The sequence below is a fragment of the Scyliorhinus torazame genome, chromosome X (genome assembly GCF_047496885.1).
Source record: "Scyliorhinus torazame isolate Kashiwa2021f chromosome X, sScyTor2.1, whole genome shotgun sequence".
Lineage (NCBI taxonomy): Eukaryota > Metazoa > Chordata > Chondrichthyes > Carcharhiniformes > Scyliorhinidae > Scyliorhinus > Scyliorhinus torazame.
Window position 1 is genome coordinate 22,199,933 of NC_092738.1, and position 27,805 is coordinate 22,227,737.

Here is a 27,805-nt window from a genome sequence, read left to right on the forward strand (position 1 = left end):
TAAGGTTCCCCACGGTAGGCTATTGCAAAAAATACGGAGGCTGGGAATTGAGGGTGATTTAGAGATGTGGATCAGAAATTGGCTAGCTGAAAGAAGACAGAGGGTGGTGGTTGATGGGGAATGTTCAGAATGGAGTACAGTCACAAGTGGAGTACCACAAGGATCTGTTCTGGGGCCGTTGCTGTTTGTCATTTTTATCAATGACCTAGAGGAAGGCGCAGAAGGGTGGGTGAGTAAATTTGCAGACGATACTAAAGTCGGTGGTGTTGTCGATAGTGTGGAAGGATGTAGCAGGTTACAGAGGGATATAGATAAGCTGCAGAGCTGGGCTGAGAGGTGGCAAATGGAGTTTAATGTAGAGAAGTGTGAGGTGATTCACTTTGGAAGGAATAACAGGAATGCGGAATATTTGGCTAATGGTAAAGTTCTTGAAAGTGTGGATGAGCAGAGGGATCTAGGTGTCCATGTACATAGATCCCTGAAAGTTGCCACCCAGGTTGATAGGGTTGTGAAGAAGGCCTATGGAGTGTTGGCCTTTATTGGTAGAGGGATTGAGTTCCGGAGTCGGGAGGTCATGTTGCAGCTGTACAGAACTCTGGTACGGCCGCATTTGGAGTATGGCGTACAGTTCTGGTCACCGCATTATAGGAAGGACGTGGAGGCTTTGGAGCGGGTGCAGAGGAGATTTACCAGGATGTTGCCTGGTATGGAGGGAAAATCTTATGAGGAAAGGCTGATGGACTTGAGGTTGTTTTCGTTGGAGAGAAGAAGGTTAAGAGGAGACTTAATAGAGGCATACAAAATGATCAGGGGGTTGGATAGGGTGGACAGTGAGAGCCTTCTCCCGTGGATGGAAATGGCTAGCACGAGGAGACATAGCTTTAAACTGAGGGGTAATAGATATAGGACAGAGGTCAGGGGTAGGTTCTTTACGCAAAGAGTAGTGAGGCCGTGGAATGCCCTACCTGCTACAGTAGTGAACTCGCCAACATTGAGGGCATTTAAAAGTTTATTGGATAAGCATATGGATGATAATGGCATAGTGTAGGTTAGATGGCTTTTGTTTCGGTGCAACATCGTGGGCCGAAGGGCCTGTACTACGCTGTATTGTTCTATGTTCTATGTTCTAGAAGGATCCTGAGCCAGAGACACGGATTTGAGATTGGCAAAAGAAGCAACAGCAACATGAGGAAAAGCTTTTTTACGCGGCCCAGGGTTAAGATTTGGAAAGCAATGCCTGAGAGTGCACGTTCAACTAAAGCCTTCAAAAGATAATAATCTGAAGGAAAATAAAATTGCAGTATTAGAGGAAAAAGGCAGTGGAGTGGGGTTAGGTGAGTTGCTCTTGTAGGGAGTCAGCATGAACACGATGGACCAAATGGCCTGCTCCTCCTGCATTGTAACCATTCTGTGATTCTAGCTTTCCGTGAGTCCCACTCCAGGGACTTGAGCACAAACATTTAGGCGGACACTGCAGTGCTGTACTGAGGGAGCGCTGCACTCCCGGAGGGGCCATTTTAAGTGATTCTTTCAGATGAGGCGTTAAACTGAGGCCTTCACTGGCGGACGGAAAAAATCCCAGAGCACTCTTTTAAAGAAGAGTTGGGGAGTTAATAAATCAATATTATTAAACAGATTAGCTGGGCGGCACGGTGGCACAGTGATTAACACTGCCGGCTCATGGCGCTGAGGACCCGGGTTCAATCCCGGCCCTGTGTGGAGTTTGCAAATTCTCCCCGTGTCTGTGTGGGTCTCACCCCCATAACCCAAAGATGTGCAGGGTAGGTGGATTGGCCACACTAAATTGCCCCTTAATTGGAAAAATCTTTTTTAAAAAGGAAAAAATAAACAGATTAGCTGGTTATCTGATTGTTGTTTGTAGTAGCTTGCTGTGTGGAAAGTGACTGCCAAGTTTCCTACAGTCACTGCTTCTCAAAAGCAGTTCATTGGTTGTAAAGTGTCTTGGAACATCTTGAGGACGTGAAATATGCTATGTAAATGCCAGCTCTCTCCTTTATTTCTGGCCCTTGTTCTAGATTGTACAAGCATTAGAAGCAGCCTTTTTCCATCCACTCTGTCTCATCTCTTCATAATAGAAACACCTCGAACAAATCACTTTGTATTCCCCTTTGCTATTTTGAATCTAGTTGACTCCGTGCTCCTTAATCGCCTCTAATCTCCTGTGTGGTACCTTGTCAAAGGTTTTCTGAAACTCCAATATACCACATCCACTGCATTTTCCATCCCTCATCTTTGCCACTTCCTCAAAGAATTTGGTCAGGTTTGTACAGGATTTTCCTCTCAGGTCCACGTTCTTCTTCTTTGCCTTAGCCTTTTCCCAGGCAAATTCTCTCCATCTAATCATGCTTTGGGCCAAACTCTCTAGTTGTTGTCATGTTTAACCCTCGGCTCTCATCTCCTTTTCTGTATCCCATCTCTTGGTCTCAACAACTGACAATGTTCACTATTACCATAGAATCCCTACAGTGCAGAAGGAAGCCATTGGGTCCAACAAGTCTGCATAAGCCCTCTGAAAGAGCACCCTACCTAGGCTCCCTCCTCCAGTCCTATCTCCGTAACCCCAACGAACCTGCACATCCCTGGGCACTAAGGGGAAATTTAACATGGCCAATCCATCTAGCCTGTGCATCTTTGGACTGTGGGAGGAAACCCGGTCCCTGGTGTTGTGAGGCAGCAGTGCTAACCACTGTGCCATTGTGCCGTCCATCTCACTCTTTCATAGCTTGAAGCGTGTTAACAACTGATAATATTCACTATTCCCATAAAATCCCTGTCTTGCTTTCTTGTTCCTTGCAGGTTCCATGTGAGAGCTTGCCACTTGCCGTGGAATGTTGTTCCGTGGTTTCCTCAAAGTTTTGGCCTATCCAATTCTACTTTCGTCTTTTGAGGTCCATGTTGGCTGCTTCTAAATATTTTCTCGTTATCGAGATATTTCCAAAGATTCCCCAATTTACCTGACCACAGACCTCACGCTGATTGGCCTGCACTTATACAGCTTAGCCCTGACTCCATTTTTGACAATGGATATTACACTGGCATCTCTCCAGTGCACAGCTTTCTCCAGAGAACCCTAAATAATCATTTCTTCAACCTCCACTATTTCTTCAACCTCCACTATTTCTTCAACCTCCACTATTTCTTCAACCTCCACTATTTCTTCAACCTCCACTATTTCTTCAACCTCCACTATTTCTTCAACCTCCACTATTTCTTCAACCTCCACTATTTCTTCAACCTCCACTATTTCTTCAACCTCCACTATTTCTTCAACATCCACTATTTCTTCAACCTCCACTATTTCTTCAACCTCCACTATTTCTTCCCCCATCGTGTGCAGAATTAGGGGCTGGTTTAGCACAGGGCTAAATTGCTGGCTTTGAAAGCAGATCAAGGAAGGCCAGCAGCACGGTTCAATTCCCGTACCAGCCTCCCCGAACAGGTGCCGGATTGTGGCGACTAGGGGCTTTTCACAGTAACTTCATCTGAAGCCTACTTGTGACAATAAGCGATTTTCATTTCATTTTCACTTCATTTCATTTCATTTCATCACGGGTGTAGCTCACCAGTTCGTGGCACTTAATCTTCCTTCAGCCAAACTAGTTTCTCCAATAATTTCCTTCAATTTCTCATAATCTTTCATCTCAATTTTAAACAGCTCAGGATTTGTCTCCTCCCAATATTCTCTTTTATAAGTAATAATGATAATCTTTATTGTCACAAGTAGGCTTACATTAACACTGCAATGACGTTACTGTGAGAATCCCCTCGTCGCCACATTCCGGCGCCTGTTCGGGTCACAGAGGGAGAATTCAGAATGTCCAATTCACCCAACAAGCACGTCTTTCGGGACTTGTGGGAGGAAACTGGAGGAAACCCACGCAGGCACGGGGAGAACGTCACAGACAGTGACCCAAGCCGGGAATCGAACCTGGGTCCCAGGTGCTGTGAAGCAACAGTGCTAACCACCGTGCTACCGTGCTGCCCCATTGAAGTGAAGCACTTGTTAACTATCCCTGTCAATTTTTGCTTATCCTCTATAAACACGTTTAACAATATTATTTTTCTCACTGATATATTTGTACAATATTTTCCTCATTTAAACATTTTTTTAAATTACTTTATCAGAGTTACAAAGCCAGAGCCAGAGTGTGGACAGGGGCAAACCCCTAATCCAGCTCCTTGCCTGCTCCAAAAACCAATTCAAATTGAATCCAATTCATGGTTACCACAAGAGACATACCAGATCTAGACATTACACCTGACCTCACGCTCATCTTAGCCAAAAAGCCGAGAAGCGATGTTTTAAACATTTTAAAGATTTGCTCTTTTACATCCCTTTCTGAACCTCTTTCATTATTTCCTCATCTATTTATAGACCCCCATATGCCCTCATCAATTTTAGTTTGTCACCACATTATCAGAAGGATGTTGAAGTTTTGGAGAGAAGGCAAAGAAGGTTCATCAAGATATTGCCTGGTCTCGAGGGTGTTGGCTATGAGGCGAGGTTGAATAAACTAGGATTGTTTTCACTGGAAAGACGGAGGCTGAGGGGAGACCTGATAGAGCCCACAAAATTATGAGAGGCATATACAGGGTGGCTATCCAGAGGCTTTTTCCAAGGATGGAAGTGTCGATTACAAGGGGGCACAGGTTCAAGGTGAGAGGGGAAAACTTTAAGGGAGATGTGCGGGTTACGTTTTTCACGCAGAGAGTGGTGGGTGTCTGGAACGCGCTGTCAGAGGATGTGGTGGAAGCAGATCATTAGCAACATCTCAGAGGCATGTGGATGGATACATGAATAGTGAGGAAATAGAGGGATACGGACCGAGTGAGGGCAGAAGGTTTTCTGAATTCTCCCTCTGTGTACCCAAACAGGCGCCGGAATGTGGCGACGAGGGGATTTTCACAGTAACTTCATTGCAGTGTTAATGTAAACCTACTTGTACAAAGTAAAGATTATTATGATCGGCACAGGCTTGGAGGACCGAAGGGCCTGTTCCTGTGCTGTACTTTTCTTTGTTCTTTGTGTGTCATAATCTATTTATTCAAGGCATTCTGAAACTTTATCCAGTCTCCCTTTTTATAATATATTCATTCTGCAACCTTTCGATCTTTTTATGAGTATCTCATTGTTCATCGACAGTCTTTTTTTTGAAAATCTTTTTATTGGCTTTTCTCATACTTATAAACAGTTGTTACTTCTAGACATTACATTTTTCTTGCCCGCGCTAGTTTGCTTTATTTTACAGAGAGGTTTGTTTTGTCCTTCATGTGACTAACTGTACGTACATTTTCTGCCCTCTAGATCGGTCTATGATATCCCCCCTTTCCCCCCCCCCCCATTGGTTTCAGCACCCTTCCTCTTCTCTTGTGGTTTCCCCATTCCCCCCCCCCCCCCCCCCGGGTTGCGCAGTCCTTTGGTTCTTCATCTTTTTTTTCCCCGGCTTACTCCTCGTTGCTGGCCTCAAACAGGTTTTGGAACAGGCCGACGAACTACCCCAAGAACCCAGGAAGCCTTCTTCTGACCCTCGGATGGCGTATCTTTTCCAGGTGGAGAAATTCCGAGAGGTCAGCGAGCCAGTCTGCAGCTTTGGGTGGTGCTGCCGATCGCCAGCCGAGCAGGATTCGCCGGCGTGCGATTAGGGAAGCGAAAGCGAGGGCGTTGGCCCCCTTCTCCGCATGGATAGAGGATTGGTTAATTAATAGAAAGCAAAGAATGGGGATTAATGGGCGATTCTCTGGTTGGCAGTCAGTAGCTCGTGGTGTCCCTCAGGGATCAGTGTTGGGCCCACAACTGTTCACAATTTACACAGATGATTTGGAGTTGGGGACCAAGGGCAATGTGTCCAAGTTTGCAGACGACACTAAGATGAGCGGTAAAGCAAAAAGTGCAGAGGATACTGGAAGTCTGCAGAGGGATTTGGATAGGTTAGGTGAATGGGCTAGGGTCTGGCAGATGCAATACAATGTTGACAAATGTGAGGTTATCCATTTTGGTAGGAATAATAGCAAAAGGGATTGTTATTTAAAATATTAAAACATGCTACTGTGCAGTTTGCTAGTGCATGAGTCGCAAAAAGTTGGTTTACAGGTGCAACAGGTGATTAGGAAGGCAAATGGAATGTTGTCCTTCATTGTTAGAGGGATGGAATTTAAGACTAGGGAGTTATGCTGCAATTGTATAAGGTGTTAGTGAGGCCACACCTGGAGTATTGTGTTCAGTTTTGGTCTCCTTACCTGAGAAAGGACGTACTGGCGCTGGAGGGTGTGCAGAGGAGATTCACTAGGTTAATCCCAGAGCTGAAGGGGTTGGATTACGAGGAGAGGTTGAGTAGACTGGGACTGTACTCGTTGGAATTTAGAAGGATGAGGGGGGATCTTATAGAAACATATAAAAATATGAAGGGAATGGATAGGATAGATGCGGGCAGGTTGTTTCCACTGGCGGGTGAAAGCAGAACTAGGGGGCATAGCCTCAAAATAAGGTGAAGTAGATTTAGGTCTGAGCTTAGGAGGAACTTCTTCACCCAAAGGGTTGTGAATCTATGGAATTCCTTGCCCAGTGAAGCAGTTGAGGCTCCTTCATTAAATGTTTTTAAGGTAACGATAGATAGTTTTTTGAAGAATAAAGGGTTATGGTGTTCGGGCCGGAAAGTGGAGCTGAGTCCACAAAAGATCAGCCATGATCTCATTGAATGGCAGAGCACGCTCGAGGGGCCAGATGGCCTACTCCTGCTCCTAGTTCTTATGTTCTTCCCCATGTGTAGCTCTGGCTGCTCCGATACCCCGAAGATTGCCACTATTGGGCATGGCTTCACCCTCACCCCCACAATCTTGGACATTGCCTCGGAGAAGGCAAGCCCAAAACATGTGGGTGTGGTTGGCCGGGCCCCTCTGGCACCGCTCACATTTGTCCTCCACCTCCGGGAAGAACCCGCTCATTCGGGTTCTGGTCAGGTGCGCTCTGTGCACCACTTTGAGCTGCATTAGGCTTAACCTTGCGCAGGAGGAGGTGGAACTCACTCTGCTCAGTGCTTCGCTCCAGAGTCCCCATCCCACCTCTATCCCCAGTTTGTCCTCCCATTTTTGTCTGGTCCCGTCCAGTGGTGGTTCATCTACAGTCCTGAGTGCCAATATCATATTCCATATTACCTCAGCGAGTCCATCCTCCCCTTTTCAAAATCTGCCCTATTCCAACCCCTTGATTGTTCAATGAACATACAAACATAGGAGCAAGGGTAGACCATTCTGCCCTTCAAGCATGTTCCACCAGTCAAAAAGATCGTTGCAGGTCTGATTGTAAGGTCAGCCATGATCTCATTGAATGGCAGAGCAGGCTCGAGGGGCCAGATGGCCTACCCCTGCTCCGAGAGGGAAGGTGAGAGGGGAGAGATTCAGAAGGGCCCAGAGGGGCAATTTCTTCACTCAGAGGGTAGTGAGTGTCTGGAATGGGCTGCCAGAGGTAGTAGTAGAGGCGGGTACAATTGTGTCTTTTAAAAAGCATTTAGATAGTTACATGGGTAAGATGGGTATAGAGGGTTATGGGCCAAGTGCGGGCAACTGGGACTAGCTTAATGGTAAAAACTGGGCGGCATGGACTGGTTGGGCCGAAGGGCCTGTTTCCATGCTGTAAACTTCTTCTATGATTCTATAACCTTGAGTCCAATTTCCCACCGACCCCCATAACATTTCAACCCCTTGTTTTTTTAAAATTATGTTTATTAAAGGCGTTTTGCATATAAACATAGAAATATCAGAATAAACACCAACTTATACAAAATCACAAGCCACCACGGCAATTTCTAACAAGCCTGCAACTCACCACGTCCCCTTATCCCCCCCCCTGCCAACACACACCTATCCTCCACCCTGGCAAAGAACCAGCTCATCCTCGCAACCGTCATGTGAGCTCTATGCACCACCTTAAATTGGATGAAGCTTAACCTCGCATATGACGAGGTTTGGAAGGAAGTCCCCAACAGCTTATCTTGTATCACTGGAGGTGACAGCCCCGGGAAGGACGGCACCTGTTTCCTCACAAAGTCCCTCACCTGCAGGTACCTGAACCTATTTCCCTTAGTTTCCTCAAGCTCTCTCCCGGGCCCGCAAACCTATCCCCTATAAGCAAGTCCCTGAAGTCCTCTATCCCCACTTGCCGCCACCCCCGGAACCTCGCATCCAGCCCCGCTGGCACAAACCTGTGATTACTGCATATCGGCGCCCACAGAGCCATGCCTTCCAACCCGAAATGTTGCCTGCACTGGTCCCAAACTCACAACGCTGAGACTGCCACCGGGCTCACGGAGCACCGGACCGGTGAAAACGGGAGGGGCGCCAACAACAGTGCTCTGAAACTAGTCCTCTTACACGACGCTGCCTTCATCTGCCCCCAAAACAGTCCCACCTCCACTGCCCATTTCATGACGATTGTGATATTTGTAGCCCAGTAGTAATTCAGCAGACTTGGCAGTGCCAGCGCACCCCCACCCCCTCATCCCTTTCCAAAAACATCCGCCTCATCCGTGGGGGGTTTCCTGCCCACACGAACCTCAAAATTATCCCATTCACCGTCCAAAAGAAGGACTTAGGAACAAAGCTAGGGAGCTTCTGGAACATGGACAAGAATCTGGGCAGCATCATCATTTTAACTGTCTGCACGCGCCCAGCCAGCGGCAAGGGCAACACATCCCACCTCTTAAAGTCCCATTTCATACCCTCCACCAGTTGCACCAAATTCAATTTGTGCACCTGGGCCCAGCTCCGTGCCACCTGAATCCTGAAATACCAAAAACTCATGCCCACCACACGAAACAGCAACTCCCCTAGCCTCCTCTCCTGCCCCCTGGCATTAATCCGGAACACTTCGCTTTTGCCCATGTTCAACTTATACCCAGAGAAACAGCCAAATTACCTGAGGATCTCCATAATCCTATCATAACTCTCCACCAGGTCTGAGATATATAACAGAAGATTATCTGCATACAACGGAACCCTGTGCTCGACCCCTCCACGCTCAATCCCTCTCCAACCTCTCGATGTCCTGAGCGCCGTTGCCAATGGCTCTATCGCCAGAGCAAAGAGCAGCGGGGAGAGCGGGCACCCCTGCCTCGTCCCCCGGCTCAAACCAAAGTACTCCAAACACGCCCTGCTCAACTGGACACTAGCCACCGGCGCCCTATACAGACGCTGAACCCAATCCACAAAACCCTGGCCAGACCCGAACCGGTTTGGGTTCAAGAAGACAGTCAAAGACCCCCTCCCCTATCAGCTTCTCCAACCTGTTCGCCACGTACTTGGCAGCCTGCGTTCCTTCAATACCCTCAGGCATCCCCATGATTTGGACATTTTGCCTCCTGGAGCAGTTTTCAAGATCCTCCAACCTCTCTGCTCGTCACCATCCGCATCTTCGCCTCCAGTGAGGTCAATCGATCCTCGTGCTCCGCCATCGACTCCTCCATCTTCTGAATTGCCAGGCCCCGTGCCTCCTGCCTCTGCTCCACATACTCAATCGCCGCCCTAATCGGCTCCACTACCTTAGCCAGGTCCTCTGAGGCCTCCTTTCTCTGCTGCTGGAACTTGTTGTTGAGAAAGTTCACCAGCTGCCCTGTAGACCACTGGGCGGGCAGCGCTGCCCCCCCGCCCCCCCCCCACCTTCGGCCATCTTTTCCTGTGTCCCACCTCAATTAATCTCTGAGTCAAGCTGCTGCCTCTTGTTCATTACACTCCTCGTCTGGTAAGCCATAAACCGGTCCCACCAGAGCAGTACTACATTCCCCCAGTACTCCTGCACCTTTTGTCATCAAACACCCCTCAGACCGGGTGGGGCAGGCCCAAGAAATTTCACCTCGACTCTTCTGACTTCTTGCTAAGATAAAATAAAGGGTGCAATTTAATGAAAAAAAAAGAAGAGTCCTGTTTCGGGCACGTTTAGTGGAGTGCGACCCCACTATTAAATGGGACACCGCTTCTTTGTTTGGGCCTCAACGAGGAACGCCCCGTCCTGCCAAGGCTCAGTCCGCCAGTATTCCCGACTCCCCACTGCGGCCTCCGGACCCCTCCCCCCTCAATGCCCCAACTTACCAATTGGGGGCCCTCGAGGCCCCCTGAACCCCACCTCTTAAGGGCACGGCACCCCCGGACCCCATCCTTGATATGGTCAACCTGGCACTGCCGGCTGGGCACTGCCAGGGTAGCACTGCAAGGGTGCTATGCTGGCAATGCCACGGTGCCCAGGTGGTATCAGGAGTGCCAGGATACCACCCTGTCCACAGCTGAACACCCCGGGGCCTCCGATCGCCTGGGAGATGACCCCCCAAGTGCCACAATGCCTGGCCCACGATTGTGGAAACCAGTGCTAAATGGAGACACATCAGTGTCTCCGTGGCGAGGCCGTTCGATCCCACGCCTTGGGTAAATCCAGTGCAAACATATTCAAGTGAGACTAACTCATTTGAATAAAGAAATCTGCATCACGCCCATCGAGGTGAGACCCAGAACGCGACGCATCACGCCCATTGAAGGATCGAGCTTCGTAAATCTCGTGAGATGCCTCTCGCAAGATTTAATGGCCTCGTCACGTCGCGAGTCGTGCTCGACGGAGCCGATAGATCGTGCCCAATGGTTTTAAAATATAAATTTAGAATACCTAATAATTTTTTTTCCAATTAAGGGGCAATTTAGCGTGGCCAATTCACCTAACCTGCACATCTTTGGGTTGTGGGGGCGAAACCCACGCAGACACGAGGAGAATGTGCAAACTCCACACGGACAGTGACCCAGGGCCGGGATTCGAACCTGGGACCTCGGCGCCGTGGGGCAGCAACGCTAACCACTGCACCACCATGTTGCCTGTGCCCAATGTTTCATGATATATTCCTTGCCCATTTGTTCAAGATAGGGAATATACTGTCCTGCCCTCATGATTGGTACTCATGGTTTCAAACGTGCTTAATTGGTGCAAGACCTTCATTAAATCGGACCCTTATCAGTGTCTCCAATGTTTTGTGCAGGTCATTTGAAGGTTGGTGTTACTTCTCTCTGTGGTTACTCGCAATGAGTTACAAAGGACAGAGTGGTAACGTTATTTATAACTCTTAAAACTAAGAAAGAAGTTGACAAAGCAGGTAGTACTTCGAAGTTATATAGAGAATGTATAGAATATAGGTGAGAATAGTTTTGATGTCTGTTTTATTGGCGATAAGACCGAATGTGATGTCTGGGAACATGGATTTATTGGCCCAGATGCCCAACTGATCTATAGGTATCAGTATGTCATGTAGAACTTCATTAAAACAGGTGTTTATCAATGTGCTTTACCATGTGTCTGTCAGTGCTTGGTATAAGTCAATTAAAAAATACAGAATAGCTTCACAAAACTTAGAAAGTAACAGAAATTACACCAATTCTATACAAAATACATATAAAATCAGTGTTTGAAAGCGATTGGTGTGCTAACACATTCAACTGATACATATTAACATTTAAAAGAACCATAGAGTTACAGAATCTAATTGGGCGACATGGTAGCACATTGGTTAGCAATGTTGCTTCACAGCACCTGGGATCTGGGTTCAATTCCCGGCTTGGGTCACTGTCTGCGCAGAGTCTGCATGTTCTCCCTGTGTCTGCGTGGGTTTCCTCCGGGTGCTCCGGTTTCCTCTCACAAGTCTCGAAAGACATGCTTGTTAGGTGAATTGGCCATTCTGAATTCTCCCTCAGTGTACCCGAACAGGCGCCGGAATGTGGCGACGAGGGGATTTTCACAGTAACTTCATTGGAGTGTTAATTTAAGCCTACTTGTGACACTAATAAAAATTACTGTTATTATTAATTACAGAACTTAATTCTAAACTTACAAAATCAAAGATGGTTACATACGATGAAAGAAAGTGATCTCTTTTAAACATCACAAGTTAAATTGCAATCACTGAATGCACACGGCTGAATGTTTTAACACTTGTTTATCTTTGCACAATAGGTCTTTGAATTGAGAAAATAAAGGGGCAGCATGGTGGCACAGTGGTTAGCACTGCTGCCTCACGGCGCCGAGGTCCCAGGTTCGATCCCGGCCCCGGGTCACTGTCCGTGTGGAGTTTGCACATTCTCCCCGTGTTTGCGTGGGTTTCGCCCCCACAACCCAAAAGATGTGCAAGCTAGGCCACACTAAATTGCCCCTTAATTGGAAAAAAAATGAATTGGGTACTCTAAATTTAAAAAAGAAAAAAAAAAATGAATTGAGAAAATAGAGCTGACCATTTTAATTGCGAGGGAGGAGGATGGTTCCTCACCAGCACCATTCAATCTTGACGTCTTGCATCAGTGGCTTAAGGGCCACATGCATTTTCTCCCTTGTCAAGCTCAATGTGATGCTAAGACCAAGTCATGTCATGAGCTAGTGCCCCAGAATTCAGCATAAAATCATATTGGGTTGACATACTTTGGTTATTTGACTATTGCCCATAACTAATCTAACAACTAATTGTAGATAATTATCAAAATTAAACTTTCCGACACGAGAAAGGTCAGGAAAGATTTGCAAAAGATTCCAAAACTAAGATGGACAGACTATCAGGCCGAGGTTCTTTTCTATGGAAAAGAGAAGACTAAGCGGAACCTCACAGTGGTCTTTCAAATTTGGGCATGATTCAATCGGTTGGATGTGGAGAAACTGTTTCAAGTTGCGAGTGAATCCAGAACAAGGGGCATGACTATTTGATAGTCACTGACGGACTAAATAAAGGATTCAGGAGGAATATCTTTAATCAGAGAGTGGTGAAAATGTGGAACTCACTGCCACTTGGAGGGATTGAAGCAGATAGCATAGATTCTTTTAAAAATTTTTTAGAGTACCCAATTATTTTTTTGTCAAATTAAGGGTCAGTTTAGTGTGGCCAATCCACCTAATCTACACATCTTTGGGTTGTGGGGTGAGACCCACGCAGACACGGGGAGAATGTGCAAACTCCACACCGACAGTGACCCAGGTCCTCAGCGCTGTCAGCAGCAATGCTAACCACTGGACAACCCAGCATAGATTCTTTTAAGGGGGGAGATTTGATACCCTTATAAAACGGAATGGAGAGATACTGGGGTTGGCTGGGAAGAGGAGGAAGTTCATGTGCACCTGCTTTAGGATCCCTCTTACCTGTTCTTATTCTGTCACATTCCACGCAGATCTTCTGAAAGCTGTAATTAATTTTTGTTCAGAACTGAACTTCTTCCTCCTACATTAGAACAAGATACTCAAGTTTGTTAAATTGTATAATTAAGATGCATCTAGGTCACGCATAATGTTTTGCAATTTTTGTATTGTCTAAACGTCCTGCCCAACCAGTTTCATGTTCTTTTTTTAAAATAACAACACAATCACATTTGACCGGTTTGCAGTGAAGTAAATGACTGATGCGGTCAGGAATTTGAGAAGATAAATGAACAGATTGGGCCTTATTTGCCAAGTCAAGGCCTTGAAATTACATTTCACAAATATTAATGGATAGGTAACACATTCATATTGAATTCTTTTTATGACAGTTTTAATGACTGGGTTAAACTATTTTAATGCAGCAAGAAAATGCCTCTTTTAGAATCCCGACAGTGCAGAAGGAGGCCATTCAGCCCATCGAGTCTGCACCAACCCTCTGAAAGAGCACCCTACCGAGGCCCCACTTCCCTGCAACCCCACCTAACCTTTGGACACTAAGGGCAATTTAGCATGGCCAATCCACCTAGCCTGCACATGTTTGGACTGTGGGAGGAAACTGGAGCACCCGGAGGAAACCCACGCAGTCACGGGGAGGGAGTGCAAAATCCACACAGTCACCCAAGGTCAGAATCGAACCTGGGTTTCAGGCGTTGTGGGGCAGCAGCGCCAACCACTGTGCCACCATGCCGCCCATTTTAAAGTACTTACAAGGGAGATAGCATGTGTCTATATGTATCTGTATGCTCCTCCTGGCTCCATACTCTGTTCAGGTACACAGAGGGAGAATTCAGAATGTCCAATTCACCTAACAAGCACGTCTTTCGGGACTTGTGGGAGGAAACCGGAGCACCCGGAGGAAACCCACGCAGACACGGGGAGAACGTGCAGACTCCGCACAGACAGTGACCCAAGCCGGGAATCGAACCTGGGACCCTGGAGCTGTGGAGCAGCAGTGCTAACCACTGTGCTACCGTGCTGCCCTTTGCCATCATTTTCTGCCAATTAAACGATAACCAATTTTTACGCCCACTAAATGATGCTCTGCTCCACTGGGCGATTGAATACATTGAATTGTATTTTTCCAAAGTAATATGTTATGACAGGCAACTTTTTCCCAATAAAGTCATAAATCGCAAGTATTTTTAAGTAGGACAATGGAATGTGTCCATTAAGTATTTGGCCATGCCTTCAGTGTGCTGGTGGCATAACCACATTCCACACAACTCCCCAAAGAATGGATCTTCCTGATAAACGTGCAATACAACTTGAGGCAGGTTATCCTTCTATATAAAGGACGCGAGCAAACTTCTATCAACCTTACCCAGGTTTGACAAACTGATTGTGTGCCTTGCTCTCAGAAGAAGTCAGAATGAAGAAAAGCGAGTACTCCAGTCACAGTGACGGCAGTTACAGCCAGCGTAGCAGCGAATTAATTACTGTGAAAAGAAGCTCAGTCACATCTTCGAGGAGTATTGAGCCAGTCACTTCTACTTACCGATCCACCGTCCAGACAAACACTGTTCTCAGCCAGGAGGTCGACCCTCTGTTGCAGTCGATTCGACGAGATGAGAAAGAACAAATCAAGACACTAAATACCCGCTTCGCAGGCTTTATCGACAAGGTAATTGAACCAAAGTTGTTCTGTCAATTCTGCCTGGGAGATATCGACTTCTTCCCCGCGTTTTAAAAAACGATGCTGTTCATTGAAAAAAATGTCTGCTTTTGTTTTGAATCTGGGAAATACTTCTGTTTGTGCTAATGTTGCATGTTTGGTCTTTTCACCATCCCTCCCTCCCCTTCCAGGTTCGCAACCTTGAGCAGCAAAACAAGGTTTTGGAGACTAAGTGGACCCTGTTGCAGCGGCAGGGGGATTACGGTTCCAACAATGAGGAACTGTACAAGGCCTACGCCAATGCCCTCAGTCGGCAGCTGGAAAGCTTCAGGCAGGACAAGATTCGGCTGGATGGTGAACTGCAACAAATGCACGGCGCAGTGAACGGACTCAAATCGCAGTATGTATCCAAGCAACTTCTCTGACTGTTCAGCTCTTATTAAACAGCTGATGTAAACCCAGCGTCAGAGGATTTACGGAAAGAGGCCTTTTAATAATAATATGGCCCATTGTGTTCGTACTGCCTCTTTACTCTCTCCACAGTGTTGTACCTTCCCCTGCTCCAATATGCCCCCCGCCCCCTGCCTTCAATGTGCCTCCCGCCCCCTGCCTTCAATGTGCCCCCCGCCCCCTGCCTTCAATGTGCCCCCCGCCCCCTGCCTTCAATGTGCCCCCCGCCCCCTGCCTTCAATGTGCCCCTGCCTTCAATGTGCCCCCCGCCCCCTGCCTTCAATGTGTCCCCCGCCCCCTGCCTTCAATGTGTCCCCCGCCCCCTGCCTTCAATGTGCCCCCGCCCCCTGCCTTCAATGTGCCCCCGCCCCCGCCTTCAATGTGCCCCGCCCCCTGCTTTCAATGTGCCCCGCCCCCTGCCTTCAATGTGCCCCCATCCCCTGCCTTTAATGTGCCCCCGTCCCCTGCTTTCAATGTGCCCCCGTCCCCTGCTTTCAATGTGCCCCCGTCCCCTGCCTTCAATGTGCCCCCGTCCCCTGCCTTCAATATGCCCCCGTCCCCTGCCTTCAATGTGCCCCCATCCCCTGCTTTCAATGTGCCCCCTCAGCCCCTGCTTTCAATGTCCCACCCCCTCCCACTTCTCCCTTATCAGGTATCACAGTCTCTCCTTAACTGCTCATTTAGCAAAGCGTTCCCTGCTCGAAATATTCTCTGCATAAAAAAATTCAAGTAGGGAAGCTCTGCCTGCAACTCTTCTCCTTTCCAAGCCCAACGGTCCTGAGGCCAACAGCACATCCTCACCTGAGGTCTGTACACACCAAGGTCTGGACTTGGAACCTCTCCAGGTCGCTCTCCGGTGAGCACAGCTCAAACACTTCATTAAAGTTTGCTCTTGTTGAATGGCAAGTAGAACTCAATGTTTGCATTGAAATGAAGGGGTGTTGTTATCTATGTAACAAACTCTGCAGTTCAAGCTCAAGTACGCTTAGGCAACTGGTGGGAGCTGATCTCTGGGCGGTTGTCTCATATCACTTGGGCGTCAGACCTGCTGCAGTATAACTTGCAGCCTGATGCAAAAAGCAAATTTAGAAAACTTACCCCCCCATATCCTCTCTTCTAATACGACAATGAAGCTGGCTTTGTTAAGAGGTGTGAAGGGAGAGTATCCTAACTCAGGGTTGCTGCCACAAGTCTGTCAACAGAACTTGCATTCAGGTCTGTAAAAACAAATTAAATCATATCACATTTTCTGCAGAAGGGTCATTTAGACTCGAAATGTTAACTTTGTTTCTCTCTCCTCAGATTCTGCCAGACCTGCTGAGTTTATCCAGCATTTTCTGTTTTTATTTCACATGAAAATTTGGCTTCTTCCACTTCTTCAAACAATTTAGTTCTGCTGCGAAATATTTGCTGCAAAATATTTGCTGGAAAATAATTGCTTAGTATAAAATGTGAAATGTTCTATATTGCAATACTTACTGCATGGATGTCAGCAAATTGAAGTTGAGAGGCTGCAAGAATGCCTATTGTTCGAACAGAAAAGCTTTTGCCACCTCCTCCTCCCATTGTTTTCTGAAAGAGAAGCAAGTTGAGTTTCCCCCTCCCTTGTTAGTTAACTGCCAGGGTAAATGCTTCAGGGTGTTTTTAACTATAACAAATATTTATTTTTACCCAGATTGTCATATTTGAATCAGGACACCTGTGCAGATTTTCAGAGGCGATGGCGTGGTGGTATTATCATTGGACTAGTAATCTAGAGCCCAAGGGGGACTAGGATTCCAATCCCACCAGGGCAGCTGACCCTGAATGGTTCACTAATGTCCTTTAAGGAAGGAAATCTAATAATGATAATAATCTTTATTATTGCCCCAAGTAGGCTTACATTAACACTGCAATGAAGTTACTGTGAAAATCCCCTAGGCGCCACATTCCAGCACCTGTTTGGGTACACAGAGGGAGAATTCAGAATGTCCAATTCACCTCAGAGCACGTCTTTCGGGAAGAAATCGGAGCCCACGCAGACACGGGGAGAACGTGCAGACTCCACACAGACAGTGACCCAAGCCGGGAATCGAACCTGGGACTTTCTGTCCATGACATCTTTGTCAATCTCCACCTATCTCTGGCCCCTATCCAACTCCACCGCTCCACACTCTCTACACTCCAGTATAAATCTGACCCGATTTCCAGTTCTCTCCAGCTTTGACAAAGTCATCCAAACTCAAAATGTTCGCTCCCTTCTCTCTCCACAGATGCTGTCAGACCTGCTGAGATTGTCCAGTATTTTATTTTTTTTAATTTTTCCAATTAAGGGGCAATTTAGCGTGGCCAATCCACCTACCCTGCACATCTTTGGGTTGTGGGGGTGAGACCCACGCAGACACGGGGAGAATGTGCAAACGCCATACGGAGAGTGACCCGGGGCCGGGATTGAACGCGGGTCCTAGGCGCCGTGAGGCAGCAGTGCTAACCACTGTGCCACCGTGCCGCCCAGAGCATTTTCTGGTTTTGTTTCAGATTCCAGCATCCAAAGTAATTTGCTTTTATCTATATATTCTACAATTGGCTACTACCTGCAGACCAAACAATTTGCCTGCACTTAACTCATTCTTTACAAGGACTTCAAAACAGCCTAGCTCTTTCCTTCCTTTTCTGATTCAGTTGTAAGCTCATAAAATCCAAGGTTTGTAGCATCATGTTTTTGCTTCTCTCCTACACTGTCCAACCTTGGTGTTTCTTGCAACTTGACAGAAATGATTAAGTAATTGGGCAAGATTCTCCAGTCCGCCAGCCGCACGTTTCTCACCCATGTCGTTGGCTGGCAGTGGGATTCGATCTTCCCACCGATTGTCAATGGGATTTCCCATTGTAACCACCCACGTTGCCAGGAAACCCACTGGTGGCGGTGCCCTGCCGCCTGGAAAAGAGAATCGGAACAACCGGAGAATTCTGGCCATTATCTCCAGTCTGATGGGTATGAATGTATTATCATGGTATGAGTAATGTTCACACATTTTTAGGATCATTAATGTTTCTTTTTTTAAAAGATATGAAGATGAGCTGAACAATCGTGCTGGAATGGAAAATGATTTTGTTACCTTGAAGAAGGTAAGTTTTTCATTACCTTTTGATTTTGAACAATTGTCCTTTGCTCTACCACAATACTATTGAAAATAAACTGTTCTTATTTAGACTGTCGATGAGTCATACCTGACGAAACATCAGCTTGGGGATAAACTGGATGGCCTTGTTAGTGAACTTGACTTCCTGAGACAAGTCTATGATGAGGTAAATTGATATTAGAACATTTAGCTAGTACAATGTAATGGAATAGTCTTAAAGTATAGATATACAGTCCGCCTGCCATGGGAATCATCACGGACATGATGGAAAATTTGAGTCTGTTGACCTCAGGTGGGAAGTTCTGGTCTCGGAGCGGGCACCACTGGAAACTCCCACCCTAACTATGTGGGGCTTCTGAAGTTAGGCCTTCCCCATCAAATCACTGAACAAAACAGTTTTCCCAACCATAAGCTCTTTCTTTCTCACCAGAAAAATCCATTGATATACGATTTCTAATGTATAAAATGATTATATTTTCTTATATCTTGATTGTCTTTACTTGGAGGTCTCAGCCTCGTCCAACAGCCTCTTCTGAAATATTTCCCCCAGAACCATCACAGTTATGCCCAAAATATGTCGCAGCATGCACAGAATGAAAATACAAGGTTGATTTTTTCGGGCAACAATTCAGGTACTTATGACATTAAACCAGCTGGGAGATTAATCTTAGAATCTTTTCTTAAGGTAAAGTTTCACGGGAAAACTACAATCCTGCAACATTCTTTTTCACTTCAGAGGGATAACAAAAAAGGAGAGGCAAGCAGGCTATTTTGAGTTTTAGTTTTAGTTTGTTTTTACTGAGAATCTAAAGCGTGACTTTATAGAAAGATTTATTTACCCAGCTACAGTGGGTATAGATGCAATCATTTCTTTATTTCTCCAAAAGCCCATCATAAAACACTTGCCTCGATATCTCTGGGCAGACATCCCAGAATGTTTCTTTCCAAATCCTTTCACTGAAGCTGTGCATTGCTGACAGCCTTCCTTTCTCCTAAACTGTGTTTGCCTTTCATGAAATTACACTGGAATCCGGAGTTCAAACTCTGACATGAACACATTGACCCTAATCATAGTGGCCCCATTATGAGTCAAGCTGATATCTGCACAATTAGGAAATAGGACTTTGTTGGTGATGATAACTGTGCATCATAGTTATTTTAGTTTGCTCAAATTCATTCCTAATCAATATACCTTTCTTCTAACAATACATAAGGAACTTTGTGAACTGCAAGCACAAGTGAAGGATATTGCTGTCACTGTTGAAGTTGATAATTCTCGTAATCTGGATTTTAACGAGCTCGTCGCTAACATGAAAGAACAATATGAGATTTTGGCAGCCAAGGGTCGTGATGAGGCACAGGCTGCGTACAGAACCAAGGTAAAAAGAATTTGAGGCAAAATCCTGACCTTTCGCCTCTGGTGCCTGAGTTCAGTGTTCAACAGACTAATGGGGTGAACGTCTTCTCTGTCAGTTGTGAGGACATTCGGCAACAAATTGGCACTTGCACTCAGAGAGGGGGAGGACTGTTGTAAGAAATGGAAAAGTATCAAATTGCTCCAGTAGGCATTCCTCTTCTGAGCCTTGAGGCGTAGAGACATTATTGGAATATAGGATAGAGAGAACTTTTACTCGCCATTTAATCATGAAACATATAACCCTAACTTCTAACAGGCCATGGTAGTGATAATAATATGATGGTGGGCACTTGACACACTGGCAATGGGTCCCATGAAGTTTGGATATGGAGCCTTGAAGCCTACAATGTATCCACGGAAACCCAAGTTAGGGATGGCGAGCAGAAAGTGGACCTTTTATTAATAAGCAACCACCCCATAATATAGCTGGAATGTCTGAGTTGCACTATTACCCATTTGGGACAGGCATGAAGAGAGGCTATATTAAGAAAAACCTCCTGCTGCTCTTACTGGAAGCCATATGAAAAAAAAAAATGAAAATCACTTATTGTCACAAGTAGACTTCAAATGAAGTTACTGTGAAAAGCCCCTAGTCGCCACATTCCGGCGCCTGTTCGGGGAGGCTGGTACGGGAATTGAACCGTGCTGCTGGCTTGCCTTGGTCTGCTTTCAAAGCCAGCGATTTAGCCCTGTGCTAAACAGCCCCTTGTGACACTATGCCCAAGTGCCATTGCCCCCCCTTCCCCCCCCCCAAGTCTCCTAGGCCCAATGCTGGAAAAAGCCAGACATGCAGTGCCTGATGTCTGACAATCTGGCCCTCCCTGCACTGGGAAAATGCTGCAAGCGAGTTGACCTCAAGTTGTCTGGTGAGGTTAGCGCATTTTCTTTGCATAGACAAATGCAGCACTTGGATCAGCCAGGGTCAAAGAATCATACTCTTTTAAAAAATAAATTTAGAGTACCCAATTCATTTTTTCCAATTAAGGGGCAATTTAGCGCGGCCAATCCACCTACCCTGCACATCTTTGGGTTGTGGGGGTGAAACCCACGCAAACACGGGGAGAATTTGCAAACTCCACACCTTCAGTGACCCAGAGCTGGGATCGAACCTGGGACTTCGGCGCCGTGAGACTACAGGGCTAACCCACTGCGCAGAGGATCATACTCAATCTCTAATCCATGCATACTTCTGCTCATGGACTGTCTTAAAATGATCCCTCACACATTTGGCTTTACCTCAAAAATTCCACGTGCTTATTTACCCCCCTCAGGTGGAAGGAGATTGTGGCTGCATAAATGGCTCTTGGCCTTTTTCATATTATTCTCAGGATGTGAGCATTGATAACAAGGCCAGCATTTATTGCCTGTCACTAATTGCTTTTGAGAAGATGGTGGCCCAGAGACAGTGAAGGGACGGTGATATATTTCCAAGTCAGGATGGTGTGGGGGTTTGAAAGAAACTTTCAGGTGATGGTGATCCTAGACACCTCCTACCCTTCTGGGCAGTAGAGGTTGCAGGCTTGGAAGGTGCTGTCAAACGTAGGCCTGTTTGAATTAACAAAATTGATGGGCCAAGCAGTCTTTTCTAATTATCTGTTATGTTCTTTAATATTTCTTCCATGTCAGTTCAATCAACTGTCTCAGTCTACCGGAAAATATGATGATGATCTGCGTGTTATCAAAAATGACATAACAGAAACAAGCAGGAGGATCATAAAGATAAACTCTGAAATAGATTCTCTTAAGAATCAGGTAATTATGCTGGTACCGATTCCTACTAAACACCTATTGCTCCATTCCAAATTGTTTTCCTTCCTGCCCCAAGAGCCTTGCCTCCTTTATGATGACACAGGTTACAAGCACCTTCTAGTCCTTGGCCTGCTGGAGCCCCAGAAATGAGGCGAGGCCCAATAATTCTGCCTCTCTGCCCAGGTGGTAATGCGGAGGAAATTTCTGTGGGGGTTGGTGGGGGGCAGAAGTTCCACTTGCCCCATGGAAGTCTGGAATCATAAGTTGGGGCCAGTAGAATAGCAGCACCCACCAAATTACCCACTGCTCCCCTCCTCTTCTGCCCCATGATGCCAGGGTACAGTGTGATTCGACAATGGAAATGGGTTGCAGAGAGCTTTCCCAACTGAAGAGTGACCCTCTGTTGAATGAGGTCACCAAGTACCATTTGTCTACTTTCTTTTTGGCCTCCCCTGGCATCTTAGACAAAACATTGCCTAATTGATGCTGCCATTTTGCTTTCTCCCTCCCTCCCACAAACTCTCCCACCACTGGGCACCAGAGTGCATCATAAGGAAAACACTGCAAATGCCAGAAATCTGAATTAAAAACTGAAAATGCTGGAAACACTCAGCAGGTCAGGCAGCTTCTGTGGAGCGAGAAACACATTTTGTCATAAGTGGAAAATGTTAGTTGAGATGTCTGGACATTTCTGGACTTTAATCTTCCATTCTTCTCGTGTTCCAAGGCAGGCACAAGTAATTCTGCAGTCTCCATTTTATACTCAAGAAATCTTATTTGTCTGTATAATAATTATACTTTTATTTGATATTATTCATTGTTAAAACATAAAACCTAGGGCAATTTAAGAAGTAGAATTGACCAAAGGATCGGGGTTTGCAATATACCTGTAGGTTGAGAAGCTGGGAGAGGCTGAACTGAGATGTTACAGCACCACCATTGTTGAAATTCAGTAGCATATTATAAATGTGGCTATATGAATTTGTAATATACAAAGTTGATGCAACAATGCAAAAATGGGAAATAAGCCTGACATGTCCACTGACACCATAAGTGACTATGGGTCTTCAATGATTCATTTTCTAGTTACAGGTAAAAACCGTGGCAAGATCATAATTGGCCTTGTTAATACTGACTCATGGGACAGTATCCCTGGTTCATAGCACTGCTGCCTCACGGCGGCGAGGACCCGGGTTTGATACCGGCCCCGAGTCACTACCCACAGGGAATTTGCACATTCTCTCTGTGTCTGCGTGGGTCTCACCCCCACAACCCAAAGATGTGCAGGGCAGGTGATTGGCCACGCTTATTTGCCCCTTAATTGGAAAGAATTGGGCGCTCAAAATTTATTGTAAAAAAACATTGGGCGTCATTCTCCGCCGGCGGGAGTCTCCGTTTTGCCGGCGCCCGGGGGTTTCCCGACGGCGTGGGGCTGCCCCACAATGGGAAACCCCATTGACCGGCCGGTGTTACGGAGACTCCCGCCGGCCGGTCGGGGCAGAAACGTGGCGGGGCGGGTAGGAGAATTTTGCCCATTATTCCTGGCTCATCAGCGCAATTTAATTATTATTAATTATTACATTTTTACACAGAGCTGACCCATTTGTGCACATGCCCATAAAGTCCTCTCTTGCTTATATAGCAGTTGGCAATGAGCAGGTATGCTGTTGGTTCCAAGCAGGTGTGCTGGCAAATTCAGTGCCCACTGACATAAAGGCTGTCAATTCAACTACCCACACTTCTGCCGATGATTCCTATGCCCAGCTACCGCTTCCTGGGCACACAGAATGGGCAGCATGGTAGCACAGTGGTTAGCACTGTTTCTTCACAGCACCAGGGACCCAGGTTCGATTCCCGGCTTGGGTCACTGTCTGTGTGGAGTCTGCACGTTCTCCCTGTGTCTGCGTGGGTTTCCTCTGGGTGCTCTGGTTTCCTCCCACAGTGCAGGTTAGGTGAATTGGACATTCTGAATTCTCCCTCTGTGTACCTGAACAGGTGCCAGAGTGTGGCGACTAGGGGCTTTTCACAGTAACTTCATTGCAATGTTAATGTAAGCTCACTTGTGACACTAAGAAAGATTATTATTTTTAAAAATAAATTTAGAGTACCCAATTCATTTTTCCAATTAACGGCCAATCCACCTACCCTGCACATCTTTGGGTTGTGGGGGCGAAACCCACGCAAACACGGGGAGACATTCTCCAACACGCAAACTGCACATGGACAGTGACCCAGAGCCGGGATCGAACCTGGGACCTCGGCGCCGTGATGTATCAGGGCTAACCCACTGTGCCACCGTGCTGCCCCTAGATTATTATTATTATTAGAAGATGGCATATCACATGTACTGAAGGCTGCTCCATATGAGCACAGATCATGGAGCCCATTATAGTTGAGTCTGATTTTGCCTGCACTAAGGGTGAAGAATTACTCCTGGTTGCTATGTCTTGTGGTATTATAAATGCATTTGTAAACATTAATCTGTTCACCAGTTCAAGTTCTTAATAAATACAGAATACAGGAAATGTTCTGAATGCATATGACGATGTGGGAAATCTTTAAACAGCTGATTTACCCACCAGGTCACTGGATAGCATGACAACTGAGCTGACTATTTGATCCTATTTGAGGGAACCTACTCTCTCCCCACCACTGCCCAGTTGAAACAAAGTAATTCAGCACACATGGGGATCAGATCTTGAACCTTTGAACTATTAGGGGAGTTGGAGGCAAGAGGTTATTTTTTTAAGCAACAAAAGATAGTTAAAATACAGTATGTTTCACATATATATTTTTTTGCAACAAATTAAACAGTTTAAGAGTAATTATTATTCATTGAAGACGTACATTTCTTTGCTAACATTTCCTCTTTTTTAACAAACACCCATTTAGCGCACTGGGTTGGACGCAGCAATCACTGAAGCGGAGGACCGTGGGGAGATGGAGGCGAGAAAAATCAGGGCTGAGATTGCTGACCTAGAGGACAGAATATTCAAAGCCAAGCAGGATGTAGCCCGGAAATTGCAGGAATACAAGGAACTAATGAATGTCAAGATTGCCCTAGATTTTGAAATTGCCACCTACAGGAAAATGTTGGAGGGAGAAGAAATCAGGTACAGGACATTTAATGGATAGCAAGTCCCAATGAAAGTTGTTTTAAAAAAAAAGGTTTCGCCATAAGAAACCCGTGCTTCACCAAATCGTAAATTTGTTTGCAAAGTGTATATTTATCATTGAGTTACACATGCCAATTTTTAGAATATATATTCCTTCAACGATTCACCATTAAATGCTTCATATAATTTTAGGAAGGTTTATGGACAAGCGTGACTCAAAAAACTCAAATGGTGTACATTCCAAAACTACATTGAGTCCACCCTTAGTAACTTGCTAGATTTGCACCAAATCCAGATATTGCAGTTCCACATGGCACAATAATGGTATAGAGAGATGCACCAGAGGATTGGGGGCAAATGAATGGTTCAACTGGCAGATGCAATCAGTCAAACAAACTTCAGGCATGTCACTTAAACCTCATGAGCTCTTTATGAGCAGAATAGATTCTGAACAGCAACATTCTTGTAGAATCAGTTTGCAAAGCAGAAATGTATTGAGCTATGGGTTGAAGCAATCCAGTTTAGTAGCAGTGAGAAGATTTTTTCCTTGGCAAGAATATTGTGTGATTACATTTCGTCATTGAACATGTTTGAATGCAGTAATATTTTTCAAACTCAACTTATTCATATCATATATATAAACCTGCAGGCTTGGTCAGCAGCAGAAGGCAATCGTTCATGTTAACACCACACCAACATCTGGTAAGTTGTTCTATCATAAAGATCTGATTGAGCTAAATTCTAACACATGATATAGTACTGAGCGAAACAAGGTCAAGAGGTAACCAACTGTCCTGTATTTTAAGGGATTGTGCCTTGTTTTGACTGCCCTATCGGATCCCCCCCTCCTCCCGCTAACATCTCGACAATCACTCCCTCTCTTCTGGTCACCACCATCCTACCCCTTACCCATATCCCATGGTCAAAGCACCTTTCATGCCCACAGAACCTCCCCAAGTATTTTATGGCCAATAAAGTACTCTGGTTGGTGGGATGTAGCCGCTATTGTAGGGTAGAAAATGTGGCAGCCAAGTTGTGCACAGCAAGATCCCACAAGCAGCAATGTGAGAATGATCAGATAATACGTTTTAGTGATATTGATTGAAAGGTAAATACTGGTCAAGGCCATCATGTCAAAACAAACACCAATAATAATGACCTTGGAGTGGCAATTTGGTCAGCCCCCAATCTGAGTAATGGTGAACAGGAAGATGCTGAACAGGAGCTGTAATCTCCAGCCAGATTGTTTAGTGGGAGGAAAAAAAAAAGAGGGCAAAAACTTGGTTGTCCCCAGTGTCTCATGATGGCTGGCGATAGGAGGCATTACCAAGAGTCTGGGAAGGCCTCATCTGTTCAGATGTAAGACCAGGTGGACAAAGCAAAGGGGGAGTACACGTACAAAAGACAGAGAAGAAGCTATATCCAAATAACTTTATAAAGCAAAAATATGTTTTATTTCTCTTCCGAGATAGATTTCTGCACATATAATCCCTGTTGCTTTATTTCATCTTGGCAATGCAGGTTCAAATTTCTCATTTTCTGGACCTTTCTCAACTGAACTACAGGACCCGTCGTTCAATGTAGGCATCGTTCAGGATGCCTCCAGAGGTTCAGTCACAAAAAAGGCTGTCGTGGTCAAGACTGTTCACTCGAGTCAAAGAAATGTGCACTAAAAGGAGTCTGACAACGAACAGCTGCGGACAAGGGGCGGATGGTTACCTAGCCCATCACCCCTCTCTTTCCTTTTCTTTTTGTATGGAAAAGGCAGTTAAAAAAATATTTTCATGCTATTAATCGGGCTAGCCCATTTGTCACTTTGTTTAATTGCTTTTGGGTAGATAGCCTTCCTGCATTTAATTCCAGTTGAGTAAATGAATCCCTCTTCTTCAGCATTATGAAGCATGTTATCAGTAATAATGACTATGCTATGGGTATGGAAGAATCATATCAGAGGAATAACTAAATGAGCATATATTTCTCTGTATAGAACATTAAGAATCTCCAGTTAATTGCATGAGAGGGAGATTGAGAAGTGTGATATTAAACATTGACTTCACCACTTGATAACTGCGGGCTTTTACTCAACAGAAACTCTTGTGTCAGTCATATTCACTCTTGCCAACTGTTAATGGTTCATGGGTAATGTTGCAGTTTCATGTTGTCTGACCTTACATAAAGTTGCAGAATGTGGAGAGGTAAAGTAGTCCCTCCATCTTTTGTCTGTTGCTACCACTGTACCTCTGGAATAACATTTTACTTTTGGCCTTCCTGTTAAACTTAATAAATAGCTTCATTCCAACCACGAGTCTGCCATTCACTGAATCACAACAGCATGTAACTGAGGAAAGGATGGATCTCACACCGGAATGGGTGTAGTTGAGTTTGTGTCTGGGACTCCCACATTTAACACTGACTTTCCAACCTTGGTCATACTACAGTGGAAATCTACTCAGATGCACTGCAGGAACTCATCAAGGTACCTTCGGCAGCACCTTCCAAACCCACCACCGCTACCATCTAGAAGTACAAGAGCAACAGATACATGGGAACATCACCACTTGGAGGTTCCTCTCTAAGTCACTCACCACCCTGGCATGGAAATATATCGCCGTTCCTTCACTGTCGCTGGGTCAAAATCCTGGAATTCCTTCCCGAACCGCCGTTTTAAAAAATTCATTTGCGGGATGTGGGCATCGCTGTAGGCCAGCATTTATTGCCCATCCCTAGTTCCCCATCAGAAGGTGGTAGTGAGCAGTAAGTACATCCACCTACACCTCAGGGACTGCAGCGGTTTAAGAAGGCAGCCCACCACTACCTTTGGGAGGGCAACTAGAGATAGGCTATCAATGCTGGCCGAGCCAGTGACGCCCACATCCCGGAAATGAATTAAAAAAACGAATGAGCCCTTCCATCACAAGGAGGGAGGAAAAGAAATGAGTCACTCCCACATCAGGCCCTCACTCTCCCTCATTGCTGGGCAACCAGCCCGGAGCAGCTTGAATGTAAGCTTGAAGGGAAAATTGTCCATTAGTTATTTATTTTTGTGAAAATATATATGTATATATCAATCTTGTGAGTCAATGTCCCTTCACCTCACTCAGTTTGGGTTGGTAGTAT

At 45.8% G+C, this 27,805-nt stretch overlaps 1 protein-coding gene across 1 annotated transcript; it reads left to right on the plus strand.

Moving 5' to 3' along the window:
- The first annotated feature begins 14,459 nt into the window (after positions 1 to 14,459).
- On the plus strand, positions 14,460 to 26,987 carry LOC140405377 (keratin, type II cytoskeletal 8-like). The gene is made up of 9 exons (XM_072493704.1): positions 14,460 to 14,843; positions 15,026 to 15,234; positions 18,332 to 18,392; positions 18,477 to 18,572; positions 19,621 to 19,785; positions 21,450 to 21,575; positions 24,465 to 24,685; positions 25,338 to 25,390; positions 26,210 to 26,987. The coding sequence occupies exons 1-9, from the start codon at positions 14,592 to 14,594 to the stop codon at positions 26,359 to 26,361; spliced, it is 1,335 nt and encodes a 444-aa protein (XP_072349805.1). The 5' UTR covers positions 14,460 to 14,591; the 3' UTR covers positions 26,362 to 26,987.
- Positions 26,988 to 27,805: the final 818 nt, after the last annotated feature.